The sequence below is a fragment of the Excalfactoria chinensis genome, chromosome 13, assembly GCF_039878825.1.
Source record: "Excalfactoria chinensis isolate bCotChi1 chromosome 13, bCotChi1.hap2, whole genome shotgun sequence".
Taxonomy (NCBI): domain Eukaryota; kingdom Metazoa; phylum Chordata; class Aves; order Galliformes; family Phasianidae; genus Excalfactoria; species Excalfactoria chinensis.
In genome coordinates this window covers 15,548,701-15,571,974 of record NC_092837.1, presented here as the reverse complement: position 1 = coordinate 15,571,974, position 23,274 = coordinate 15,548,701, and the positions used below count along the sequence as shown (strand labels likewise).

Here is a 23,274-nt window from a genome sequence, read left to right as displayed (position 1 = left end):
CCCAGAAGCCACGTCCCACTTGCATGATGCTGCCTAGCAAAGTACCAACCTTCATCCACATAAGGAGCCACAAGACTACAGACAGATGTGTGCATTCCTATGCTCACAGCAAAGCAGAAGAGATGAAAAGGAGTAAGTTATAAGCAAAGCGCATCAGGACAACACTACATGAAGCACATCAAGGACTTCTTGTCCTCTGAGGAATGCCAAGCGTTCCTTTGATTATAACTGGCCGAATGTAATACAAACAGTGCCACTCCATACGTCCCCCCTCATCAACAGCACCAACAAGTTGTCACAAGGCTTCTTCCAAGTACATCTGTGATGGCAGCAACTACAAGTTCTTTTCTGGTCTCAAGAACTTCAGTACCAGCCATCTCCTGCACAGTTAAGTTCCACAGACTTATAGTTTAAGGAACAACTGGAATTTAAGCTTTAAATCCAGTACTGCCAATTTCACTCTGTGCTCAGGACTTTCTACTGACCACTTGTAATTAGAAAAGAGAGAGCATTCTGCACAATCAATTACCCCTTGGACCATTCAGACAGCTACCTGTCTGAACGCAGCTTCAGAGCTTAATGATTTCACTGTGTGCCAGAGGCATACAGGAACTACCAGACCTGAACTGCTGTCCCTTACCAAGGCTGAAAGAGAAGGTGGACAAGGCTGTAAGAGACACAGCAGCTCATCACCTGTAGCTCTTTCCAGCAGCTTCAGCTTTGTTCTCTCTCCCACCTCAGACACACCTGCAGTCAGTGTGGCTTGAACACAGCAGGTTCCTGTAGCTCCTCTCCTGTGGCCTTTGTCTTTGTCTTTGCCAGACAGACACTGAGGTTTCCTCAGGCGGTGGGATGAGTAACAAAAGCTAATGTCCATCCCCTCCTTTTAATAGAAGGAAGAAATCAACCCAAGGAGCACCGGAACAGCCCCCCAGGGCAGCGCTGTGGCCCCAGGCTGCCAGGGGTTAATCCCTCTCAGACACAGGGTTTGAAACTTGGTTGGTACTGTGTGGAACTAGGGTTGGACTCTATGATTCTTGTGGGCCTTCTCCATATGGGAACATCACAACTCCGTGATCCTATTTATCTTTCCATGGTCTCTTAGTTACTTCTGTGCACAAGACGGCTCACCAGCAGCAGCACCCACCTGCAAAGCTCTGTTCAGTCCCATCCGCTCACTTTCCCCAGCCACTGACAGTGCACCCCGCAGCACAAGGCAGCAGCTCCTTGCACACCTCCCAACAGCCCTTTCCCAGCACAGGCAGCAGGAAGGATAGGGTGCTGCTCTGTGCCCACAGGGCTACAGCAACCCCCAGTGACCCTCCCTTAGTATGACCAACTCACTGGTCAGCACAGAGAACACTGTCGTGTCCCCCTCACTGAAGGAAGCTGTGCTTTATTAGAGCTCCATTGCTAGCTGTGTGCTCCCAGCGATGAGTTCTGGCATCCTAGTAACTTCAAAAACAATTCCTAGATGTTGTTTTGCAGCAGATCGTTTCTACTGCAGCACCTGTCCAACGGTTTAGAAACCAGACTCAACCATGCAGCGTCGAGCTGCACTGACACACGCATTCAGTTTGTTTTTGTCGGTTTGCTTTTTAAAGAAGCCCTCATTAATCAGAACTGTTCTCCACTACTTGCGCTGACTCCGAACTGAAGGATCTGGAGTTTTATCTGTACAGCTTCAGCAAGCAAAGCAGTTTTAACTGGAATTTATTTCATGCGGTTTAACTTTGATAGGCTGAAGCCAGCTGGCCGTCCAAAATAAACTCCGGAAGTTCTTCTGTTGAGCACACGAGCACAACTCCTGAACCAACCACCAGGCAGCCTCTAGAGCACGACAGGGCCACTGGGAAGAGAGAACTACCTTGGCATAAAAGGTAAGAAGCCAGGGCTAAGAGGAGAGAACAAGTAATTTGCAGATCTTTAGGAGTGGCAGTTGCTGCTGTGAGCTCTCTGATGCAGTAATTAAATAGGAAACACTGTGGAAAACAATGAGCAGACCAGCTTCTGCAGGGCAACTGAGTATTACTGCCATGAATTCCACTGCAGAGCCTTGATGTTCACTTTCAGATGAACACATCAGCAGAACAGGGGATAGTGTACAACAGTAAAATGTTCACAAAAGCAAGTCTTGTGAGCACAGTATTAGGCTGAATGTGGCGGTGCAGCTTGAAATCAAGAGATGGAGTCCATTTATTAGAATTTTGGACTAATACTTCCTACTGCAAATGAACTACTGCAGATTAGGTTGAACTGTACGAGATATAGAGTGGCACTGAGTTACACCGTGATCTGTTCGTCCTGCTTGACAACAGACAAGGCTGCTGTGGTGCTTGTGGAGCATCAGTTTGATTGCATTTCAAGTCTTCCACTGAGAGAGATATATTAATAGTGTAGGAGCACGCAGACTTCAGAATCTAGGTTTGAATTTGTCAGTAATAGAACAGATAAAATTTAACTTCTCACTGACTCAGAGGGTTCAAGTATGGAGTTATTTCTCATCTATTCGCTCCTAATTGCCAAAGCAGTCCAGCCTGTAGCAAAACATCAAGCAAATTAAAGCAGCCCATTAAAGCCTCCTTTCATTCAAAAACTGCTTTTCCTCCAGCTTTATTTCCCCGAGTGCATTGCCTGCTTAACTCCAATACTTCAGCTGTGAACTCTATCTCCCACAGACAATGAGAACAGCTTATCCTTTAGAGGACTCCTCCCTTCTTTCTGAAGTACTTCACAACCTTTAAGTAAAGAATCAGGAGAACAGAAGTAATCAAGGAGAAAGACTTAAAGTGTTTCTAAAGAAGCAATGGGCCCAGCTCCCCCCCAGGGCACTGATACGGCTCTCTCAAGCAGTCTGATCATTTAACACTTGATATTGGTTAAGGAAGCTCCAGCAATGCTCTGTTTGAAGCCAGCTGAGGTCTACCAATGTAACAGCACACAACCCTGGTCTATGTCTACTCTGCAAGACTTCCCTTTACACTATATAAGGCTCCAAAATTCAAGGGCAGTCTGTCTGAATGCAGCTCCAGCGTGCAGAGAATCATGTCATTTACAGCTTGCCAACAATCTTAAGAACACGTTGCTGCTGCTGCAAGATTCATCTCATCTTCTCAGTAGGCTCTTGTGCTACGTTCTTGCATCACTGGCAGCAGAGTCTGCCATTAGGCACCTTTATCCTTCTCACTCTGCTAAGCCTCTGACGAAAACTGCAGGTAGATGCAAGTTCAATATGTAAGCCCCATGGCTGTATTTTTTCAGCTACAAACAGCTCAGTCATTACTCAGGACGGGATTCACAAAGCAGGCTCTGCAGATCCTTCCAGGGCCTAGCCAGACGACCAACATAGAGGACAACTAAACCCACCGTCTGCCTACTGGAACATGCTGCTGGCCCACACAACTCTAAGAGGTGCATCAAGATTCCAGAACACAGCAGGAAACAGACCCTTTATGAACCGCAGGCACCCATGGGGCTCACTGGGGAGAGCAAGCTCCACATCCAAAAGTCTTTCCTAGAGTTCCAGCAGGAAGTCAGCAGGGCCCATGGCAACCAAGTTCTGTTGATGGCAGAGATGATCATGTAGTGCATCATACAGTTCTGACACCCCTCGCATACCTGCAGCAAACAGCTGCAGCTGACTGTAGTTTTAAGGGCCAGAAGAAACTGTGTGCCATCCTGCTGTGTGACATCTGCACAGATGTGCAATTAGACCAAGTCTAGTCCTTGTTTGCTGTAGGAAAGGTTACCACTGAAAGCCTCATTAGCAGCACTAAAGCTACACTTCTAGTTTCTCCAGATATCAGCACTACAAAAGGCCAATCCCAGCTCTGCACCATCACACCGTGCTCAGACTGTGATCCCAGCTAATTAAGAAACAAAGATGCTATTTATGTAGAAGCCTGAATCGTGACCTATAAGGCACAGACTTCCATAAGATTACTAGGAAGAGCTGATGATCATTTCCACTTTCTCAGTGCAGAAATCATCTTCCAAATTCAGAAGCCAAAACACTGTATTTGGTAAGAAAGCCGGAGTGGGTCTCGTATCAGTTACTTCCAGCTAGAATCTGACTGGAATTCCAAGCAGAATTTCGCTCAGTAGCCATTCATCTGCAGGTCAGTTCAGGACACGAAGCAACTCAGGGGCAATGGAATTTCTGAATGGACCAGAGAGAAGAAATTAAAAAGCACTATTTCCAAGCTAATGAGGTACCTGAAAGGAGCTTCTTAACTGGTGTTCCGGCCCAACTGCTGCTTGGCACTATTAGATTCTCTAAACAGACTCTATCTACAACCAACCTAGGAGTTAAATGTATCCCTGGGTACCAAGGAGGTCAGGTCAGAAACAGATAAGGCATTCACCAATGCTCTACCTCCACAAAGACCTTGCAAACCTTAGCTGTTATGCTAAGGGCAAAGAGCACTCAAGTATCAACGGAATGAGAACAGAGCAGCTGCCCCTTAAAGAGAAGTCATCCCTTAGAGTCAATTCCTATAAGGGGCAAAAGGCCTCGTCAGACCAGGCCAGTCTTCTCCCACCAAAAGATCTGTTTCTAAGGAGAGGGCAAACAAAGACTGTACCAAGAAAGTTCCTTTCACTGTACTGACAAAGCAATGGGAGTTCCTTTCAATGTCAGGATAACAAGGTATGTGCTCAACTACAAACCCTGGCTCAAGTCACACAGTCATCTCAAGATCACCATTTAATCAAAACTCTTCTGTGCTGACATGGAGCAGGAATACAGCAGAAGGGCAGTGCTGGTTGTTGTAACCATGCTGATATCACGAGCCCACCCACCCTGCTCTGCTCCAGACACATCACAAACATTATGCCACTAAGTTCTTCCCCTAGAAAGGCTTTAGTTATCCTTCTAGAGAACAGGCTACCAGCTCTAACAGCATTTTGCTTTTTGATCTCGCCTGTACACAGATGCATGTTGACATCAAAGGAATGAAACTCAAGTTTAGCTTGGCCTGATACTCTGGGGACCACAAAACCTTAAGACAACATACACGTGAGCTTTAGCCACATCACTGCTCGGGAAGGCAACTCCATTCCAGGGGCCTTATCCAGCTCTCCTACTCCTCAGAACAGCCAAGGTTCCTCCTTTCCTAACCATCAGCCTGACAGCTAAAACCCTCCACAGGTAGGTGCAGTTTCTTCTTGGTGCAGCTGGCAGCCTGCTGCTGCTGCTAAGGTGAAGGACTCACAAGCTTCCTTCTGAGAGAACATGCACAGAGCACCCTGAGATGGTTTTACAAAGCTTCTCTTAGCAACTCTTAGCGCTGCACATGGAGCTGACCGCATCAGGACTATTGTGAATACCAAGGCAGAAGCTGCACAGCCCTCCCTGCGTACAGCACAGGCAGTCATTCTGCATGCCGTGATATGGAAAGGCTCTGAAGTGTATTTTGGGAGATACAGAATGCAAAGTACTTGACTGCTCAATGTGTTTCTAAGTTGTAACGTTTCTAACAACCAGCCCCATAAATGATACCACGCACATTGAGCTTCAGGCACTTTGTTTTTTAAATCTTTAGTATCCTTTCTTTTCCCCCTTATATTCCTTGTTTTAATCCTTACTATCTTTACAGCTGAGATATTCCGCAATTTGGTAAGTTGACTTTGAACAAATCATTTCCTGTATGTGAGAACAAGGAACCATGAAATCCACCGAGGTTCTACAGGGGAGAGTGAGAAGCAGCACAATCAAGAAACCTGGGCTGCTACATGGAAACTGCAACAGCCCATCGGTGGGAGCTGCTGGTAACGTCATCTTCCTGATGCCTCAGAAAGCTGCAAATGATAAGCTGTCAAATAGAAGAACTGTTTCTAGTCTTCCCCCAGTTTCTGTATCAGTAGAGAAAGCACACCTTCCTCACACCCACGGTGCTGCTTTTGAAGGGCTGTAAGCCATCAGTTATTCAGCATAAAGCTGAAGTCCTGTTATTCACAGCAATTACCTAACCCAGCAGCTTTTCCTATTAGCAACACATTTACTCTTCAGTGAGGCTAACCAGGAAGTCACCAGGGAGCTGAAATAGCCCTGAAGTCTGTAACAATGCAGCTGCAGCCTCCCTGAAAACAAGATTTCCACCCTAGAAGACCAATGTTGTCTTTGTAAAATGTATTTGTACTGGATCAAGATAGCAACGCCGCTTCTGACTCCTGCCCATTGGTAATTCTGTCTGCTTTCTGACAGAAAGCATCTCTTATTTATGACAGGAATCACCCATCAGCATTTCTTTTGCTGCTTTTAACTCCCATCATGACTCAACACCAAGTGAACCCTGCTAAGACTTTGCACTGGTTAGATCTGTATGCATTCTGTGCTACACAAAGGAGAGTTTGCAGACAGCTCATACGAAAGCACAATGAGACAACTGGTCAGTAATACATATGCACCTAACCTCAGGAAGCATGCTTTAGGGGGAGAGACAGTGACAGAATGGCCACACTGATCCCATGGCTTACTCCAGCCATGCAGGAGGATGCAGTGTGAAGAGGATCAGAAAAAGGAGTTCAAGGCAGAGAACGAAAGGAGCAGAAGCATACTGCAGCTGGATCTGGTTCATGAAATTAAGTCCAGGTATATTTTGATGAATGCTCTCCATTAATAGCAAGTCTGCTGATGCTCTCAACAAGCCTCTTAAATTCTCACCCTACTTCTGTCACAGTCTCAGTATATATTCCTTATTTTCAAACATGCTATTTATCATCCCACCGAATGTCTGCTAACTTCAGAATCCCTAAGACAAGTGAAAATAACATATCATGCCACACTACACGCTCTGCAGCTGTAGAATTCTGATTACATTTTGATTACGTTGTACATGTTAATACTACCTCAGTACTTCCAACAGCAGTGTGTGCCCTACTGAAAGCATTCATAAAGCTACAACAAGCACACAGTTGTGCTCTTTACTGACACTCTTCAGTTTCCAAGTTGCAGTAAAGACCTTCAGCTTTGTGCAACAGCAGGTTCACTTCCATCAAGAGACAAGATACTGCTTTGCCTTTCCAGCTCTGCTCCCATGTTTTTATTGCCCTTTTTTAAAAGGCCACTGCCATTTTCCTGCATATTTTACTTTGCGCACAGTTTCAACACTGGAATCTTCTTTTGTCACAAACATGTTTTTAAGTTCAAATGTTTTCCTAAGTTACAGCTTCCTGCACAGAACAGCCAGGACTAAGTACATAATTCAGTAAGACTTACTGCATCTCTGAGCAAATCCAAACAGCCTCCCCAGGGTCAAAGAAACTGGATGATCCAGGGCTTGTGAAGAATACAAGCTACACAAGCTACAAGTTACAAGCTACACACGGGGCCACGGGACTGAAGGAGCAGTTAATACTAAGAGTGCAGCATTTTACTTAATTTTCCTACATTCTAAACCCAGGTCAGTGATTCATTACAGCAGAGTAAAATGAAGCGAGCATTGGAGGTACCTTTTGAAATAGTTAGTGCTGGGGACCACTGTGATCGTAGAATATCAAGACAAATGCTGCCATTACTGTTAATATTTGGATGATAGATTCTTGTTGTAAATGCAACCTGTAGAAGAAGGAAAATTTCAGTGTAGGCTCAAAAATGTACATTCCAGCACATGGTAATGAATAGATCTATGGCACGAGGCACTTACCTTAGGTGGTTTGAAGGGATAATCTGTTGGGAAGTGAATTGTCAAGAAAAATACTCCACCTTGATAGGGACTGTCATTCTGTTAATGAAAAGGAATCGTTGCAGTTCGAGTTTTTACAAGAAGGCTGGTCATAGGAACTATGAACATCAATTCTTTCATACTTACTGGTCCCATTATTGTAGCTTGCCAATGGAACACTGAAAAAGAGAGAGATTTACTTTGGTTTGGAGAAGCTCGAGTAATGAATACTTAACGTCAAGAGAAAGCAGTACAGAGAAGTCCATTTTAAAAACAAAACCTTCTGAAGAACTGCAAGGACACCGGCTGAAAGGCTGAACAGAGACAGGGTGAAGTACTCTATATTTCATGGACATTTGGTGCACTCTTTCTGCAATTGCTGTGGTAGCATCCCTGTGCTGCACCCTGAAAGAAATCCCATCGTGATAAAAACAGAGTTTACTCATCGCTCCAGACCCAACAAGTTTGAGCATTTAATTCTGTAGTTTCCAATGAAAGTCCACCTGAATCAAAGCCCAGCTTCCAACAGCTGTACAGCCCTTTCAGAGTGAGTTACAGCAAAGGCACAGCGCAAGTTCATCCCTTTCCTCAACAGGATCTCTCCTGTGTGGCTCCTTAACTGAACAAAGGGTAGGCCTAAGCCTTGTGTATACCATGTGTGAGGAGCTCACCTACAGACAGCAGTGTCCTGACCGAACACCCAACTTCAGCCTCCACAGAAGCAGGAAAATTTCATTAAAGCAACAGAAAGTAACACAAGTCATAGAAGAACATAAGAACGAGTCTGCTAAACACCTGAGACCAGTGTGCCAGAATACTTTAGGTTAAATGGAAAAAAATTAAGTCTCACTCATATGCATCTGTCCAAGAGAACATCTTAATCTGGTAATACAGAAGGCTCGTGAAGAACATCTTTATGCTGCAGAACATAAGGAAAATAATCAGTGCTGTTAACCTGCAATAAAGTTCCCAGTATGTACTTCAGGGTTCTTGCTTCCTCCTACCACCCCAAGGTTCTTGGCACACCAGCTTAAAAAGTTATTTCTCGGATATTGTGGGAATTCTCCTCCGCCAGGACGTTGTTTTGTTACGTTCTGTAACAAAAAGTATTACAGCTGCTGACAGCAGCTAGCATCGAAAAGCTACAGTGTAGCTACAGTGTAGCCTCTTGCCTTCAAATGCAACATTCACCAATCTTCAAAGGTTCAGACAGCTCCAAGCAAGTCCGCTGCTGGTAACTGGAGGGGGGGGTGGCAAAAAGCCAATGAGGAGCTAAAGAACCACACAGATTTTCACATGCATCAGTAGATGCGGGTTAGGACTGACTACAGCTGTGCTGGAATATATATAAATACTGGATGTTAACTTGAACAAGGCACCCCAGGCAGGCCTAGAGCACAGGGAGCACTGTAAGAAAGGCACCTTCCTGCTGTCACTGGTATTCAGTTACACCCAGAGGGTGAGCTCCCAGCAGTGCAAGATGCTCAGGGATCTACTAGAAAGGTGACATAAAGACCTGAGTATTACTGCCGAATCAAGGAAGCTCTGAAGTGCCCTCAACCACACAGAGCAGCTCACGTTTCCACCTCCCCCACACAACCCCAGATCGTCTTTGACACACTTCCGAAACAAAGTAGTTCATTATGGCACAAGTCAAACTTGTCGGTTAGTGGGAAGAAAGTCCTCGGATGGGCTCTGCTCCTGCTGAACGCCTCCCACACACCTGCCAGCTCCTTAGAAACACCATTCAGAGTAACAGCAAGTCTGTGAGTACGGCTAAATCCCCTCTGCAAGAGGTACAGCTTCCACTTGCTCGAAGGCACTGCCGCACAGCAATGCCTCCACACAAAAAGTAATCAGCCTTTCCATTCTTTGGTGAAGGGCTCTTTTTTAACCTGGTCCCAGACTCACAAATGCAAGTTTCTGTACACGGCAGAACTTCCAAACAGCTCAAAAGAGTTTAACGGCTACAACCGATCAGAATCTCTCATCAAAAGAACACCCAAGCTTAGGAGCTCTCAGCACAGATGGAGGCCTCCCTTCTTAAACATTCCTTACTCCTACAAGCTTGGATGCTACACTGAGCAGCAGCCCCGTCAGAGATGCTGCTGCACAGCTGGAAGCATGCTGCTTAGTGAGCACCTCCGTAACAGCTGAACTGTTCTTATGCAGCCTCTTCGGTATGGCAGAGCCACTACAAAAGCAGCAACACATTGCTCATATCACAGGCATCTTATGCTTTAAATACTCATGCATTCAGTTCATACTGCAAGTACCTGCATTTCCCCCAGGGCAGGTCATAAAGCTACAAAGCAAGAGGCGGCCTTACAAGTGTTCCTGTCACTGCAGGCACCTCACTGACCTCGACCATCTCAACCAGGACCAAACGCTTAACGTCGTTACAAAGAAAAGTTGCACTTGAGCAAGAAGTGAGAAATGTGAGCACAGGAAGGACGGAGCAACCTGTGGAATCACTTCAGTCTTCACACAAAAAAACAACCCAACACCAATCAGTGGCTGCAGCAGGGACCAACAATCAGGTTACGCTATTCACAGGTGATCGCAGCTGCCTGGGGAACATGACCCAGAATTACAGTAAGACCCAAATGAAAACCTACTAAATCACACAACACATCTTGCCCTCCTCTGGGAAAAAATAGGTGAGCAAGATAGGAGATCTTACCACAGAGAAAAGAAATGCAGAGGAAGGCTTCAAAGAATAGCATTCTTCTTCCACTGAGCTCTTTGAGCTTCAACACATGGCAAAAAAGATGCCCAGGTCACACATGTACCAGAACACAGAGCAGCTGGAGCCTGGGCCAACAGGGCAGCCCCAGCTATTCCTTCCCAGCACACTACTCCCTCCAGGCAACCTGGCAGAACTCACTGATCAGAACAGGCTTTCAGCATACTGTACCAAGCAACTTAAGGATCCTCTCCTTGCACTTCATCTCATAGCTAAGCACCCACATACAAATCCAGTGACAAAGCTGTCATACAACAAGACCTTTACATCCCAGTTTTGCACACTCAGAAGTCCTCAAGGAGCGTCAGATTAAGTCCTGCCTAAAGGTTTCAACTTGTTTTTCAGTCCTTATACTGACACACTCTGTAGTGCAAAGCACAAACCAATTAAAAACAAACAGCTTTTTCAAGTGTTCCTGTATCTTAGAATCTAAAAATCCTTTCTAATTCTCATTAGTTTTCCTTCCACTCACATTTCACCTTGCTACCTTCAAAGACTGTACGTTACCTTTTTAGGACAGGCAGTGGTTGCTTTAAGTCCTGTGTAAAACACAGTTAACTGTGACCTTGATGTACCACCATCCAGCATTAGGAGCAGATTGCTTTACTTCCACAGGCCCACGTGACTACACTATATATAATTTAGGTACCAAACAAGTTCAGACAGCTGTAGGAGGCTGCTCACTGGTTGGGCCAGGGCACGACTGAAACTCACTGCCTGCAAATGCTGGTACAAGAATGCCAGAGCTCTGGGAGAGGAAAGGGAGCTGCCCCATGAAACGGGCACAGATCTCAAGTGATCCACAGGGATGGTATTACCAGACAGCAACAAGCCTCAGTCTGACATGGGGAACAGTCTCCAGTACAACCAACCGAGGGCACAGACAAGTTCTGCTTATGGAGGAACTAGCTGTCCTGTTTTAGAAGGAAAACAGGGACCACAAGTGCACACTGATAGTGGCATACTTACTGTCATCACCAACAGGCCCTGCTGAACACTGTGCTGGAGGATCACGTGCCAGATCATTCAACTCCTAGAAAAACAAAAAACAGAGCAGATGTTTCATTTGATTTCAACACCAATCATGTTACTGCTATAAAAGCTGCTGGTAGCACTCGGGCAATTACTCCTGCATGGGAGTACTGCTCATCAGCTTCATCCTTCAGGGAGGTGAGGCCACAGAACGGTACCACCACCCCAGGACACGGAGTCACTCCTGAATCACACCACGTCCAGGCCACAGAGCCAGGGCAGCTTCAAGCCCACAACTGCTGCCGGCCCTCCTCCTTCCTGCCCTGTAACAGCTCCCAGGCTGCTCCACCACAGCCCTTCCACTTAATGCAGAACTTCCCTCACCCTGCTGCTTTGTCAGACACCAGAGCAGCAGGCCTTTGGTAACTAGCTCAAGTGCACAAACAAACCCACACTTCTCAAGTAACTTTGTCAGTCAAGCCTCACTCTGAAGCAACCCCCTTACAAACTTCAATGTGTGGCTGCATGACATGAGCCAAACTACCCCAACCTTCCGCTGGGCCCAGAGCCCACACGTACCCGCTGCTCACACCTGCAGGCTGCTCAGGAAGCAGGTACTCAACAGCACCCACAAGTGGAATAAAATCCCCAAATCCAACCCGTTTGTGTTGCCCCGGGCTCAGCCACTGAGCTGCCCTGCACAGCTGTGAAAAAGGAGCGTGCTGGCTCTAAACCTTGTTTCCATGCTAGCTCAGTCTAAAAGCTAAATACAAGAACCAGGCCACTATCATGAATGTAGCACCCAGGAAACACGTCAAACCCCCCAGCCTGCTGCGCACACAGCTATTCACTGCACAGCCCACGAGGGCTACCAGCAACCGCCAGCACTGCCTCCCCAGCCCAGATGGAAGCCTCCAGGAGGCAGGGCCAGCTGAGCTCCCACAGCACCAACCTGAGCAGGGGGATCCCAACTCCCTGTGGACTTGGGCTGAAACAGGCACTGAGCATGCAGCACCTGCTGCAGCAGCTACAGCACACCTGAAGGCAGACAGCACCTCCAAGTGCCTCCATTAAATAAGAGGGAAGCCCTTCAGAGTCACAAGTCAGTTCAGAGCAGTCAATTTTAGCCCTGTGAGGATTCCCTTCTTCCTCGCTGCCTGAAACATGAGCCAGCAAAGAGATCTGTAAAGCACTAATTCCCCATCATCACACTTTACACCACCCACTGCACACCTGTTCTAAGTCCAGAACATTAAACACATCAACTTCCAACCCAAGCTACAGAGCTCTGCTTCATCCTACAGCAGTGTGTGCACTGCAACAGCAGTCAGAGGCGGCCTTAGAAACAGCCCCCATCAGAGCAGTGCCCTGAGCTCCGCTCCAGTGGCAGGAAGCCCGGCAGCAGCTGGCAGTCAGCTCTGTGCCTTCCTGCTCACCTGACAGGCACATGTTCCTCACCACACAGCCACAAAGAGCGGAGCAGCTCTCGCTCTCTCCCTGCATACACTCACAGCAAGTACAGACATAAGAACTTAGAAGTAAAAATTCAGGAGCAGAGCTCATTCCTCTAACAGCCTGCAATAACCGTGTGGAGCACAGTAACTTCCGAACGCCATTGACCCCAATCTCCTGGAGAAGGCAATTTAATGTCACACTGCTCAGAACTCCAAACACATCCATTAGTAAAACCACCTAAGCCTCTCCTCTGCATCAGCTGGCAACCTCTTCGCTCCCATTGTGCATCATACAACGCAACAAGGCCACACTGGGAAGGAACACCACTGCAAGAGCACACCTGTGCCATGTAAGACCACAAGCTCCCAGTGCCTGCATTTCAGAGCCCAGCACATCTCCTCCACCAGCACTGGGAAACTGATGGTGCAGCTGGCAGAGCTGCCTCACAGCAGCACCAACACAGCACCTCACGTACGTGGCCCACGGCAGGCAGGGCACTCAAAGCTCAGCCAGCAGGAGCAGCCTTTGTCAGCAGTGTACTCTCTCCTTCTCAATGCTGAGTTCCAGGCAGAAGGGATACTTTAGCTTTCAAATCTGTGTGCAGGATCCCACTGCAGAGAAGTGACCGGGTAGATGCTCACACTGTGGGGGTCACTGGTGCAGCTCCCACTGCAGGCAGCAGTTCAGGTTCTGCTTTACAATCTCACGGGTTGCAGCAGCACAGACTGAAAGGCCTGTCTAAGTGATGCACCGGCTCCTTGCACTTACAGAAGCTTTGAAACAACTTTTACATTCAGCTCCTGCAACACAAAGCCCTGCACCTGCTGTAGGGCAACCAAAACAACAGTGGAAAGGCTGGACATCCACAGGACATCTCTGGTGCATGAGCTCTAGCTGCAGCACATCACTAAGTGCGTCTCAACACTGCTGGGGAAGGGCTCATAAAACAGGACAGCCCCCTTCTTCACCCTGCTGCAGCCCCGGACACAGCTGCCTTCTGGGCTGACAGCACATCGCTGCCTCACTGCTCTCCACCCACCACCCCCTCCCTGCAGGGCTGCTCAGGCCATCAGCACTCAGCCTGGGACACAGAACAGCCCCCATCCAAGAGCAGCACCCTGCATTTGGCCTGGATCAACCTCAGAAGGGTCACATGAGGCCATCTCCCCAGCCTGCTCAGTTCCCCTGGGTGTCACCCCCTCCCTCACACACGTCAGCTGCACTCACAGCTGGCTGTCCCTGCCTGCTTGCTGAGGCTGCACTTGCTCTGCCATCCATCTCACTGGTGCATTTCCACAGCACAGGGCTTCCTGGCAGGGCACAGATATCACACTTAACATACCTATATCTCCAAGCTGCCTGCACACCAGCCAGCCTTCTACTAGTCGCAGACTTGCAGGACTGAGCTTAAAAACAGGAACGACAGTTACATGCAGCTACACCTGTCCATGCACAAAGCACTGCTGCAGCACAAGGCCAGGCTTCTGCATCCATCCAGAAGGTTACCTTGCCTTTCAAAAGCTCTCCATGAGGTTCCCAAGGTACAGCTAGCACCCCCAGCCCACGCAGGGCTTGGTTTCCAGATGCTACAGAGGGACAGAAGAAACACTGGCTTAACTCTGAGCTAATTACCCTGGTGTCTGCATGAAACTAACTTCTCATACGCAGAGAATTCCACTGCAGCTTGCTACCACCTACACGCCTGACACCACCACCTAGCAGACCCCAACCTGCACGGCCTGCCACATTCTCCCTCTGTCCCAGAAAGGCTCCTTGGTCACTGACCAGGTCTTGAGAGCACTGCTATTAAACCAGCACCCAGAGGAAGCTGCAGCTGGTTATCGGTCGAGTTTCTGGTGCAGAAGGCTTTGCTCCAGGAATGCAAAAGCAAACCATTGGGCAGCCTTCAGGCAAGTTCCAGCTGAGGTTTTTGGCTCCCAGGAGACTGAGTCCAAGAGCAGCGGGACAGCAAGCAGCAGGGCTACCTACCACAGGGAAGGTCCCCAGAGTCAGGCCCACTGCTGAGGATTGTACCAGCACCCACATCTCACTTAGAAGTTTTAATGAGCCCCACAGCAAAAGGAACTGAATGCACAGCACACTGCAAAGTTCGAGCACCTTGCCCAAAGAGCGAGTGGTAAGAAACTCCATCTGGGAAGTTGTAAAGCTCCTTGTAAAGCTACAGGTCTCGCACAAGAAACCAACACTTCAGCTCCAAAAGCAGCTCTACTTGTGCTCGGGTTCCCAACAGAAAGCACAGCCCCACACAGCACTCCAGAACAGCATTTAGAGAAGGCACAGTGCGTAAGCCAGACTGCCTCACTGCACCAGCAAAGGCACGGGAAGCACCCGCGGCAGTGAGGAGGGGGCACAGCATTGAGCCGGGGGCACAGCATTGAGCCCGCAGCCCTGCTCAGCCCTGCCACCACCTGCCACCCTGCCCCCAACATTGCATTTCCCAGCAGCTGGCCCCAGCATTTTGAGTGCAGCTGAACTGGGGCTCCACGAGCAGCACAAGGAGTTCTCAAGAACAGCAGCGCTCCAAGTTTAACCTTGCACAAGTTCCAAGCTTTAATTCGTTTATTTGTAAACTCCAGAGACGTTGGTTGCAGATGCAGGAGTTCACTTGGCCAGACAATGAGCCCCACGCTGCCCATCTGCTGCATGGCAGGGAGGGCCTGGCCAGGAGACAAGGCTGGGTTTAAGGATGCTGTGCTTTCACAGACTGCAGCAGAACAAGCAGCAGCAAGAAGCCAGCTGTGGGAGAGGAGAGCCGCTGTCCTGGGGCAGCTCCCCAAACCCCATCAGATGGGACTCCAAGCAGCCAAAGATTATGCAAAGCCGTGGTCCTTCCTCCTCACTCCAGCAGTTTGAGCTGCTTTCAGAAGCTCTAATTGACTCAGAGACCACATCATTAGCTTGATTGTAAGCCTTATTTTCACTTACAGCAGCAGCAACCTGACAGCAAAATAAGCTTTTAATCTGTCTTCAGCAAGAATCTTTGCCTGAAGCCCCCAAATCCCTCAGTGACAGGCAGCCTGGGACCGTGCCACAGAACTGCGACTTAACTCACCAGAAAGGAACTCGGAGCCATTGAACCACGATTTCCTGGCACTTTGCAATAGATCATCACCAAGCGATACATAACAGGGCCAGAGACCAATCAATAGCACTGCCTGCAACCTGCACAGGTGGGAACGGGCAGCAAGGCCCCACCACCCGGCCCTACAGCACAGCTCCTGGCTCAGCTGACAGAGGGCAGCACACAGGGCAGGCTGTGAAGCACAGGGCTCAGGCAGTTTGTCAAGGCAGCACTCACACAGGCTCCAGCGTCCTATGTGGGTTCCGAAGGCACTTCTGGTCCACAAGACCGCAATCCCAAAACATCTCGCATTCTAAGGGTGCTTCTTCCCAACAACAGATACATCTTCATCTTCAGAAGGATTTTAATCCTTCTCCTTTTACAGAGTCTGCCTTCCCAGGGCACAGAACGGCTCAGATCCGCTGACCTTCTCAACTTCTAACAACACGTGCACATGAGAAGGCGAGCAGTTCAGCAGCGTAAGAAAAGCCGATCTTAATGAAACACACAGAGCCGGGCAGGGTACGCGCCATGAACCAGCTCTGCTGCAACCATCAGTCGCCTTTCATCTTTGTTCAAAGCCAGAACACCAAAGCAGCACATCGCTTCCTCCTGGCAATGCAGCACAGCCCAGGCACCAGGCAGGAGCCCGAGCAGCACCCGCTGGGCTGCATCGCTCCAAACACAGCGAGCAGCTCCAGAGGAAGCACCGCGCTGCACCCATGGGCTGCTGCTAGGCCCAACTCTCAGCACGGGCAGAGAAGTTCAGAGGCAGCGTGCACACAACTCAGCGCTGCTCAGTTACCCAGGAACCCCAACACAACCACCCACCAACAGCAGCATTGCTACAGACACCCATCAGCTGTGTGCTTTATAGCACAGGGGCCCACAGACAGGTAGTAAGCCGGCATCCCCAGCACAGCTCCTCATTCCGCTGCTTCCCCACTGCAGGGCCCACACCAAGCAGCTCCACTGTGGACAAAGTTCACCTTCCCCTTGCTGTCGCACTCCAGGCAGAGCTCTGCTCGCTCGGTTACAGGGGTAGGGATGTGGCTGAACCCCAAACGCTGTGACTGAAGTCCTGATCATTTGTTATGGTCTTCCAGCACTAGCTCTTCCCTCGCTCCGTATGCCTTCACGTGGCATTCCTTCTAAGAGATAACAGTGATCAGCTACATGTTAAAGCAAACTGCTACTCCCACACTTCGTGGCTACTCTGGCCACTGTGACTGCATGCATCCCAGTCTGCCCAAACCAAAACAGCTCTAAAACCTGGAGCTCCTTTCTTGTACAATGCAAGGGCCAGTCCACACCTCGGGAGAATTAAGAGCGCTGCAGGAGCACCACAAGCAGCAACCTGATAGCAGCTCCCCCAGGGGGGATCCCCCCAGCAGCATCTGCTCTGAGAACAGCTGCAGAGCCGGCACAGCAGCTCCAGGCCCCGACAGCCTGTCAGCCCCACAGCTGGCAGCAGCTCCAGGCTGACAGTAAGACTTCTGATGGGATGGCAGACAGCTCTGGGCTCTGCCCTGCCTCCAGCCCAGGGGGGCTCAGCGTGCCAGACTCTGCTTCGTGCAACAGCAGCTACAGGGCATCGAAGGTTTGTTTGCTCCTGGGATTTGCTGCTCATTCCTGAAGTTCTCATCCCTGTGTTGTCCAAGAGCTCTGGAGAAAGCCTCACACACGGCCTGCGGTAGGGAACAAAATCCAAAGCACCAAGCACAAACACCAGTGGCAAGATGCAGACACACAGTGGTGTATCGAGAGTATCCTCCAAAAATGCCTAAGCAGCAGCTTTTCTTACCATTGCTTCTTTGTACACGAGCCTACTGGGATTAGTTCCACTTAATCCACACTCTGCAGCCTTTTGTTCCTGTCACCAGGTGCAACAGCAGAGGATGGAGCCACTGATCAGGACAGGACCGTCACTGCTGCAGCTCCTGCAGCACAACAGAAGGTGGGATGGGAGCTCCCTTGTAGCTCAGCACAGCTGAGGTGCAAACAGACACCGGTAGGCAGCTGAGCGAGGCACCACAGCACTCCTCCACCTGCAGCCTGCCTCCAGCTAACTCTCAGAGCACCCACAAACAGCTGGGTATCCCACCACGGCCCTGACTGGAGCTTTTTGCTTGCAGCCCCACCGCAGCACCATTTCTACTGCACTGCTCAGCGCTTTGCTGAGCTCCAGGCACCACTTCTCACTGCTTCCCCACTTGTGAGGGCCCTACAACCCAATGCAGCCCATCCTGCCTCAGGTTCTTCACCTCCGAGGAGCAGCACAAACAGCCCACCCACAACCAACCAACGCTCACCGAGGGACAGCACGTTCCGTTTCTATTGCTGAAGCACTGACCGTGAACAGCAAGCAAAGCAAGCGCTGCTTAAAGGAAGTTCTGCTGGTCTCCCAGGCGGCCCTGAAGAAGCTCACCACCCCCGCAGCCCTACACTGCCCAGGTCCCCACGCCCCGCACTCACATCCCCATCTGGGCACTCCCGGTGCTGCTCCAAACCAACAGTGCCCTCCAGCCCCAGCACCAGAGGCTTCCAGAACTGGGGAAGCGGCCTCGATCAGCTTCCATGCTGCGTTAAGTATTGCCACATTAAGAGACTGAAAGCGTTGGATCTGACTGATACTGATCTGGAGCACCGCTTGCTTATGTAACCCGTTACCGTGCGGCTCCCAGTAACTAAAATTACACGGAACCTTCCCTTGCAGGGCCGGCCCATCCCACGGCACACACGGCCCATCGCTCTCCTCAGCTCCGACGCTGAGCGGCAGGGCCCGCCGAGCTCCAGGATCTGCAGCACGGCCTCCGATCCGTCTGCCGCTGGAGAGCAGAGCGGGACCGGAGCGGGGCCGGGACGCGGCCCGGCAGCCCCAAGGAAGCGCAGAGGCCGCACCCGGCTCGGCCGCACGCCGCCCCCGAGCGCAGGCCTCTGCTTCCCGGTTAAGACCTGCCCGCGCCGCTCCGGCCCCCGCAGCGCCGGGCCTCCTCCGCTCCCCTCCGGCAACCCCGGAGTCCTGCAGGCCGCGGCCCCACGCCCCCTGGCGGCCCCCCGGGGCTCCCCGGGGCCACGTTGCGGCCGAGGCGCGGTGGTGGTTTGGGGGGGGGAAGGGAGCGAGGGGCGCGGAGGCCGCGGGGCAGCATCTCCCGGTACAGCGCCTCCCGGTTCGGCACCTCCGGTACAGCGCCTCCCGGTGCAGCGCCGGGCCGAGCGGCCGGGCCGTGCCCCCGCGTCCTGCCCCCGCCTCACCCCGCCGGCCCGGCCCGAGGCGGCGCCCCGCGGTCGGTGCTCGGCGCGGCCTTACCTTGTGGATTCTCTTCAGCGCCATTGTGTGCGCGGAGCCAGGAGGGGCGCGGGGAGGGGGCGGCCGCGGGGACTACTTTCCGCGGGGGAGGGGAGGAGGAGGAGGAGGAGGAGAAGCGGCGCGGAGGTGGCGGCGCGGGGGGAGGAGGAGAAGGGGGAGGGGAGGAGACGAGGGGGGGAAGGGAAGGGGGGGGCCCCAGATGGCGGCGGTTCGGCGAGGGGCCCGGCGCGGCCTGGCGCTGCTCCCCGGGGCGGCCGCTCCGCTCGCTGCTGCCGGGACGCGCCGCTCCCTCCGCCGCCGCTTTATGCCGCTCCGGGCCGCCCCCTGCCGCGTATCGCTCCGCCGCGCCCTGCCCGCCGCAGCGCCGCCACCGCCCGGAGCGAAGCGGGAGGAGACGGGAGGGAACGGCGCGGGGGGGGGGAGGGCCGGAGCCGGGCCGGGGGGTCGCGGAGCAGCGCGGGGCGAGAGCGGGAGGGGCGGGCGGGGACTATTTGTCGTGCCGCGCACGCACAGAACTCTCCAGAAGGGGGAGGGGAACAGCGCGGAGGGATACCGCGGCGCCGCGCGTGACGACACGGTGTCGCGAGGAGCGAAAGCCTCGCGTGACGCAGAACGCCTCGCGAGACGGGAAGGTCTCGCGGTAGTTGCGGCAGGAAGGAGTTCAGGGCGGTTCCGTGTCAGCCCCGCGGCTGGGAGTCACGTGGAGCAGCCGCGGCTGCGCAGTGCGGGGTGCTGCTGTCCTGCAGGAGCAGCGCTGCGCCCCTTGTAACCCGCCACCATGCGGCCACAGAGCGGGACGGCTCCGAACAGCACATACATGGGGATCTGCTGCCGTGGGCTTAAAGGGCATCGAAAGGGGGCAGATAATTGCAGCTGGGTCTGTTACCGAATGGGCGCAACCGGGGAGGGAGCCTCGGTGTCACAAAGGAAGTGAGGAGCTCCTGAGCGGGTGGTGCGGCACGTGGCCAGCAAGGCCCTAAGGCAGCGGGAGCACCCGGTGTGCGCAGACAGCGGGCACAGACAGCGGGCACAGACTGCAGGCACGGGGCACGGGGCACGGCCTGGAAGCAAAAGCGAGGGGGGCAGGAACAGGGTGAGGGGATCGAACCAGCAGCAGAGCGGCACAGCTGGGAGCAGGAGCGGGGAGCAGCCCCGCGTGCAGCAGCAGGTATCCGCCTGTTGTGGGCAGCGTTGGTGCTGGGAGGCGCACAGCTCCCTGCCCCCACCATGAGCCCGGGCTGCTGCAGTGCCCAGGTGTGTGAGCAAAGCAGGTGAAGGTTCCAGCCGTGCCCGTGGGCAGAGCCCCAGGCTTCCCCAATGGCAGCATTAGGAATGCTGCGACTCAGCCTCACTGCAGGAATCCATTTGTGCCGAAGTTCTGCTCGCTCTCAAAACCCGCTCTAAGCAAAAACTTGCTTTCATTTCCTCCCTCATTCTGACCCAGCGCGGCGCCTTTGTGAGCTGGCAGGGATGCTGGGGTTTTCCAGAGCCATCAATTCCCGCATGATGTAACCCGGAGCTGCCCAGGACGGTACAATTCCTGGAGCCAGGGACACCCCGGGCGCCCAGCATGGCAGGCTCCACGCCTTGCCTCGCCACCTACAGCTGCCAGAGCAGCTTTCGTTTTCATTTCGTTCCTCGCTTGGCAGCCGTGCAGCTCTGCCCTCTCCCTGCGCTGCGAGCTGCTGCGCACAGCAGTAGCATCCAGAGGAAGTGGAGGCCGCGGCTGTGCTCGCTGAGCGCTGCTACGCCCACTGCCCGCAGCGCAGACATCCCAGGCAGCGCCGAGCATCACAGCTGCATCTCGGTGAGTGCAGAGCAGGGCTGGCAGTAGCAGGGCAGCGGAGCGGCCGGCGAGGCGCTGATTTGCCGGCCCTTTGGGGCATGCGGGGTGTGGGCTGTGCTTGCGAGCTTTGGGGTGCGCACCCGCACTCTGCCGTGCTGATGTGGATCTCGGGGGTCCCAGCTGCTGCCGCCCCCCTTCCTGCTCGCAGATGCCCCAGGAGCCGTCGACCAGGAGCAGCCCCGGCTCCCTGCTCATCCCCGAGCCCCGCGCAGGGCGGGCGCGGCAGGCGGCGTGTGCGCTGCTGGCTGTGTGCATCCTGCTGCTGCTCCTGACCGACGAGCCGCTGCCGTCCATCGCACACCGCGCCTGCACCCAGCTGGCGGCCCTGCAGCTCGGGGCGCTGCTCAAGGGCTGCTGCTCTCTGGCCGAGGAGATCTTCCACCTGCACTCCAGGTGAGCGGCGGAGATCCACTCCCTGCCTCTGACTCCTGCCTGGCCCCTCCAGCTCAGCTGCCATCCCACCTCTTGTCCCTCGCCCACCTCTTGTCCCTCGCCCACCCAGGCACCGTGGCAGCCTGTGGCAGGTTCTGTGTGCCTGCTTCCCTCCACGCTGGCAGCTGGCCCTGCTCCTTGTTGGCTGCTCAGCCTACCTGGACCTGCAGGAGGACAACGGGCACAGTCCCCGCCTCGCCCTCACCTGCCTGTGCCAGCTGCTGGTCCTTGCCCTCGGGCTGCAGGTAAGGGGATGCTCAGCAGTGATGTTCAGCCACGTGGCTCCATATCTGCAGGGTGCTGCTGGGAGGGGCCCGATCACACCCTGCCCTGCCCTCCCACCTGCAGGGCCACCGCTCTGGGTGCTGGCAGGGGCATTGCTCTCTTTCCCCTCAGCCCTGCTGCCAGTTTTTCTTTCCTTTTCCCCTCGCAGAAGCTCTCGGCGGTGGAGGTGTCGGAGCTGACCGAGAGCTCCAAGAAGAACATTGCTCACGGCCTCGCCTGGTCCTACTACGTGGGCTACCTGAAAATAGTTCTGCCACGTATGCAGCTTTTCCCCTGCACTCCCATGGCTACAGATGGAAATGGCTTCTGCAGCCCTCGCACTTCCACAGCGAGGAGCAGACCCCAGCGCTGCTCTCTGCTCTAACCCCACTCTCCCTCCAGGCCTGAAGGAGAGCATGGAAGAGATCAGCAGGACCAACCCCATTCTGCGGGCACACCGAGACACCTGGAAGCTCCACATCCTGGTCCCACTGAACTGTGACATCTGGGATGACGTGGAGAAGGCTGACAGCAACATCCAGTACGTGGCAGACCTCCCCGAGACCACCCTGACCCGTGCAGGCATCAAAAGGAGGGTCTACAAACACAGCCTGTATATGATCAGAGATAAGGACAACAAGGTATGCTGGGGCAACATCCCCAGGTGGGTGAGGTGTCCCCAGCTACAGGTCCTGCTGTATGGCTGGGGATGGAGGCAAGGCAGAGCTGCACTGCTCGACCCATAGAGCCCCAGCACGGTTGGGTGGGACAGGCCCTTACAGCCCCCCAGCCCCACCACGGGCCAGCAGCCCCCCCCAGCTCGGGCTGCCCAGGTGGCACGGGGCACCTCCAGAGATGGGGCACCTCCAGAGATGGGGCACAGCAGCTCTGGGCGGCAGCATGGGGCCCCAGCAGGTGCTGCCCTTCCTCCCCACGCCGATCTCCCCACAGCCCCGGCCCTGTGTGCTGGAGTTCGCGTCCCCGCTGCAGACGTTGTGCGCCATGTCGCAGGATGAGTGCGCAGCCCTCAGCAGGGAGCAGCGGCTGGAGCAGACCCGGCTGTTCTACAGGACGCTGCGGGACATCCTGGGCAGCTCCAGGGAGTGCGCGGGGACGTACCGCCTCGTCGCATACGAGGGTGAGCGCGGCCGGTCCGCACTGAGCCTCGCTCGGAGCCCCACCTCGGTGCGGACACGAGCACGGCTTTGTCTCTCCTTCCAGAACCGGCGGAGGCCGAGAGCCACTTCTTGTCCGGGCTGATCCTCTGGCACCTGCAGCAGCAGCAGCGCGAGGAGTACCTGGTGCAGGAGGAGCAGCCCGTGGGCTCCCTGGAGCTCAGCCTGCAGGTCAGCTCCTCCGACCTGCCGCAGCCGCTGCGCAGTGACCGGCCCTGAGCGCGGCCCCGCACCGCAGCTGCCCCCGGAGCGGCCGCCTGCAGCCCCGTGAGCGCCTCTTAGCACTGCATGTTTCTCGTGTGCATACATGAATGTGCGGTGTTTCCTG

At 53.2% G+C, this 23,274-nt stretch overlaps 2 protein-coding genes across 4 annotated transcripts in view; one reads left to right on the top strand and one right to left on the bottom strand.

The window, feature by feature from the left end:
* UBE2D2 (ubiquitin conjugating enzyme E2 D2) overlaps positions 1–19,369 on the bottom strand; it is a 24,927-nt gene extending 5,558 nt beyond the window's left edge. Inside the window, exons 1-5 of the mRNA XM_072348670.1 lie at positions 19,230–19,369; positions 11,380–11,443; positions 7,812–7,843; positions 7,647–7,724; positions 7,453–7,558 (exon numbers count right to left, since the gene is read on the bottom strand). Of these exons, the coding sequence (XP_072204771.1) occupies positions 7,453–7,558; positions 7,647–7,724; positions 7,812–7,843; positions 11,380–11,443; positions 19,230–19,253 (304 nt within the window). The 5' untranslated portion in view covers positions 19,254–19,369. The remainder of the gene's footprint in view (positions 1–7,452; positions 7,559–7,646; positions 7,725–7,811; positions 7,844–11,379; positions 11,444–19,229) is intronic.
* On the top strand, positions 19,086–23,274 carry STING1 (stimulator of interferon response cGAMP interactor 1). Of its 3 annotated transcripts, none has more exons than XM_072348667.1 (7): positions 19,086–19,103; positions 21,224–21,468; positions 21,578–21,752; positions 21,941–22,049; positions 22,174–22,412; positions 22,723–22,909; positions 22,993–23,274. In XM_072348667.1, the coding sequence occupies exons 2-7, from the start codon at positions 21,224–21,226 to the stop codon at positions 23,163–23,165; spliced, it is 1,128 nt and encodes a 375-aa protein (XP_072204768.1). In that variant the 5' UTR covers positions 19,086–19,103; the 3' UTR covers positions 23,166–23,274. The 3 variants fall into 3 exon arrangements, with proteins under 3 accessions (XP_072204768.1, XP_072204766.1, XP_072204767.1); XM_072348665.1 differs by lacking the exon at positions 19,086–19,103 and adding an exon at positions 20,792–21,036; XM_072348666.1 differs by lacking the exon at positions 19,086–19,103 and adding an exon at positions 20,905–21,036 and having other exon boundaries at positions 21,196–21,468.

Coding starts and splice junctions, on each gene's coding strand:
- STING1 (XM_072348665.1), top strand. CDS start 20,800: ATGGCAGGCTCCACGCCTTGCCTCGCCACCTACAGCTGCCAGAGCAGC. Junction 21,753..21,940: donor TCCTTGCCCTCGGGCTGCAG/GTAAGGGGATGC, acceptor TTCCCCTCGCAG/AAGCTCTCGGCGGTGGAGGT. Junction 22,910..22,992: donor CCGCCTCGTCGCATACGAGG/GTGAGCGCGGCC, acceptor CTCTCCTTCCAG/AACCGGCGGAGGCCGAGAGC.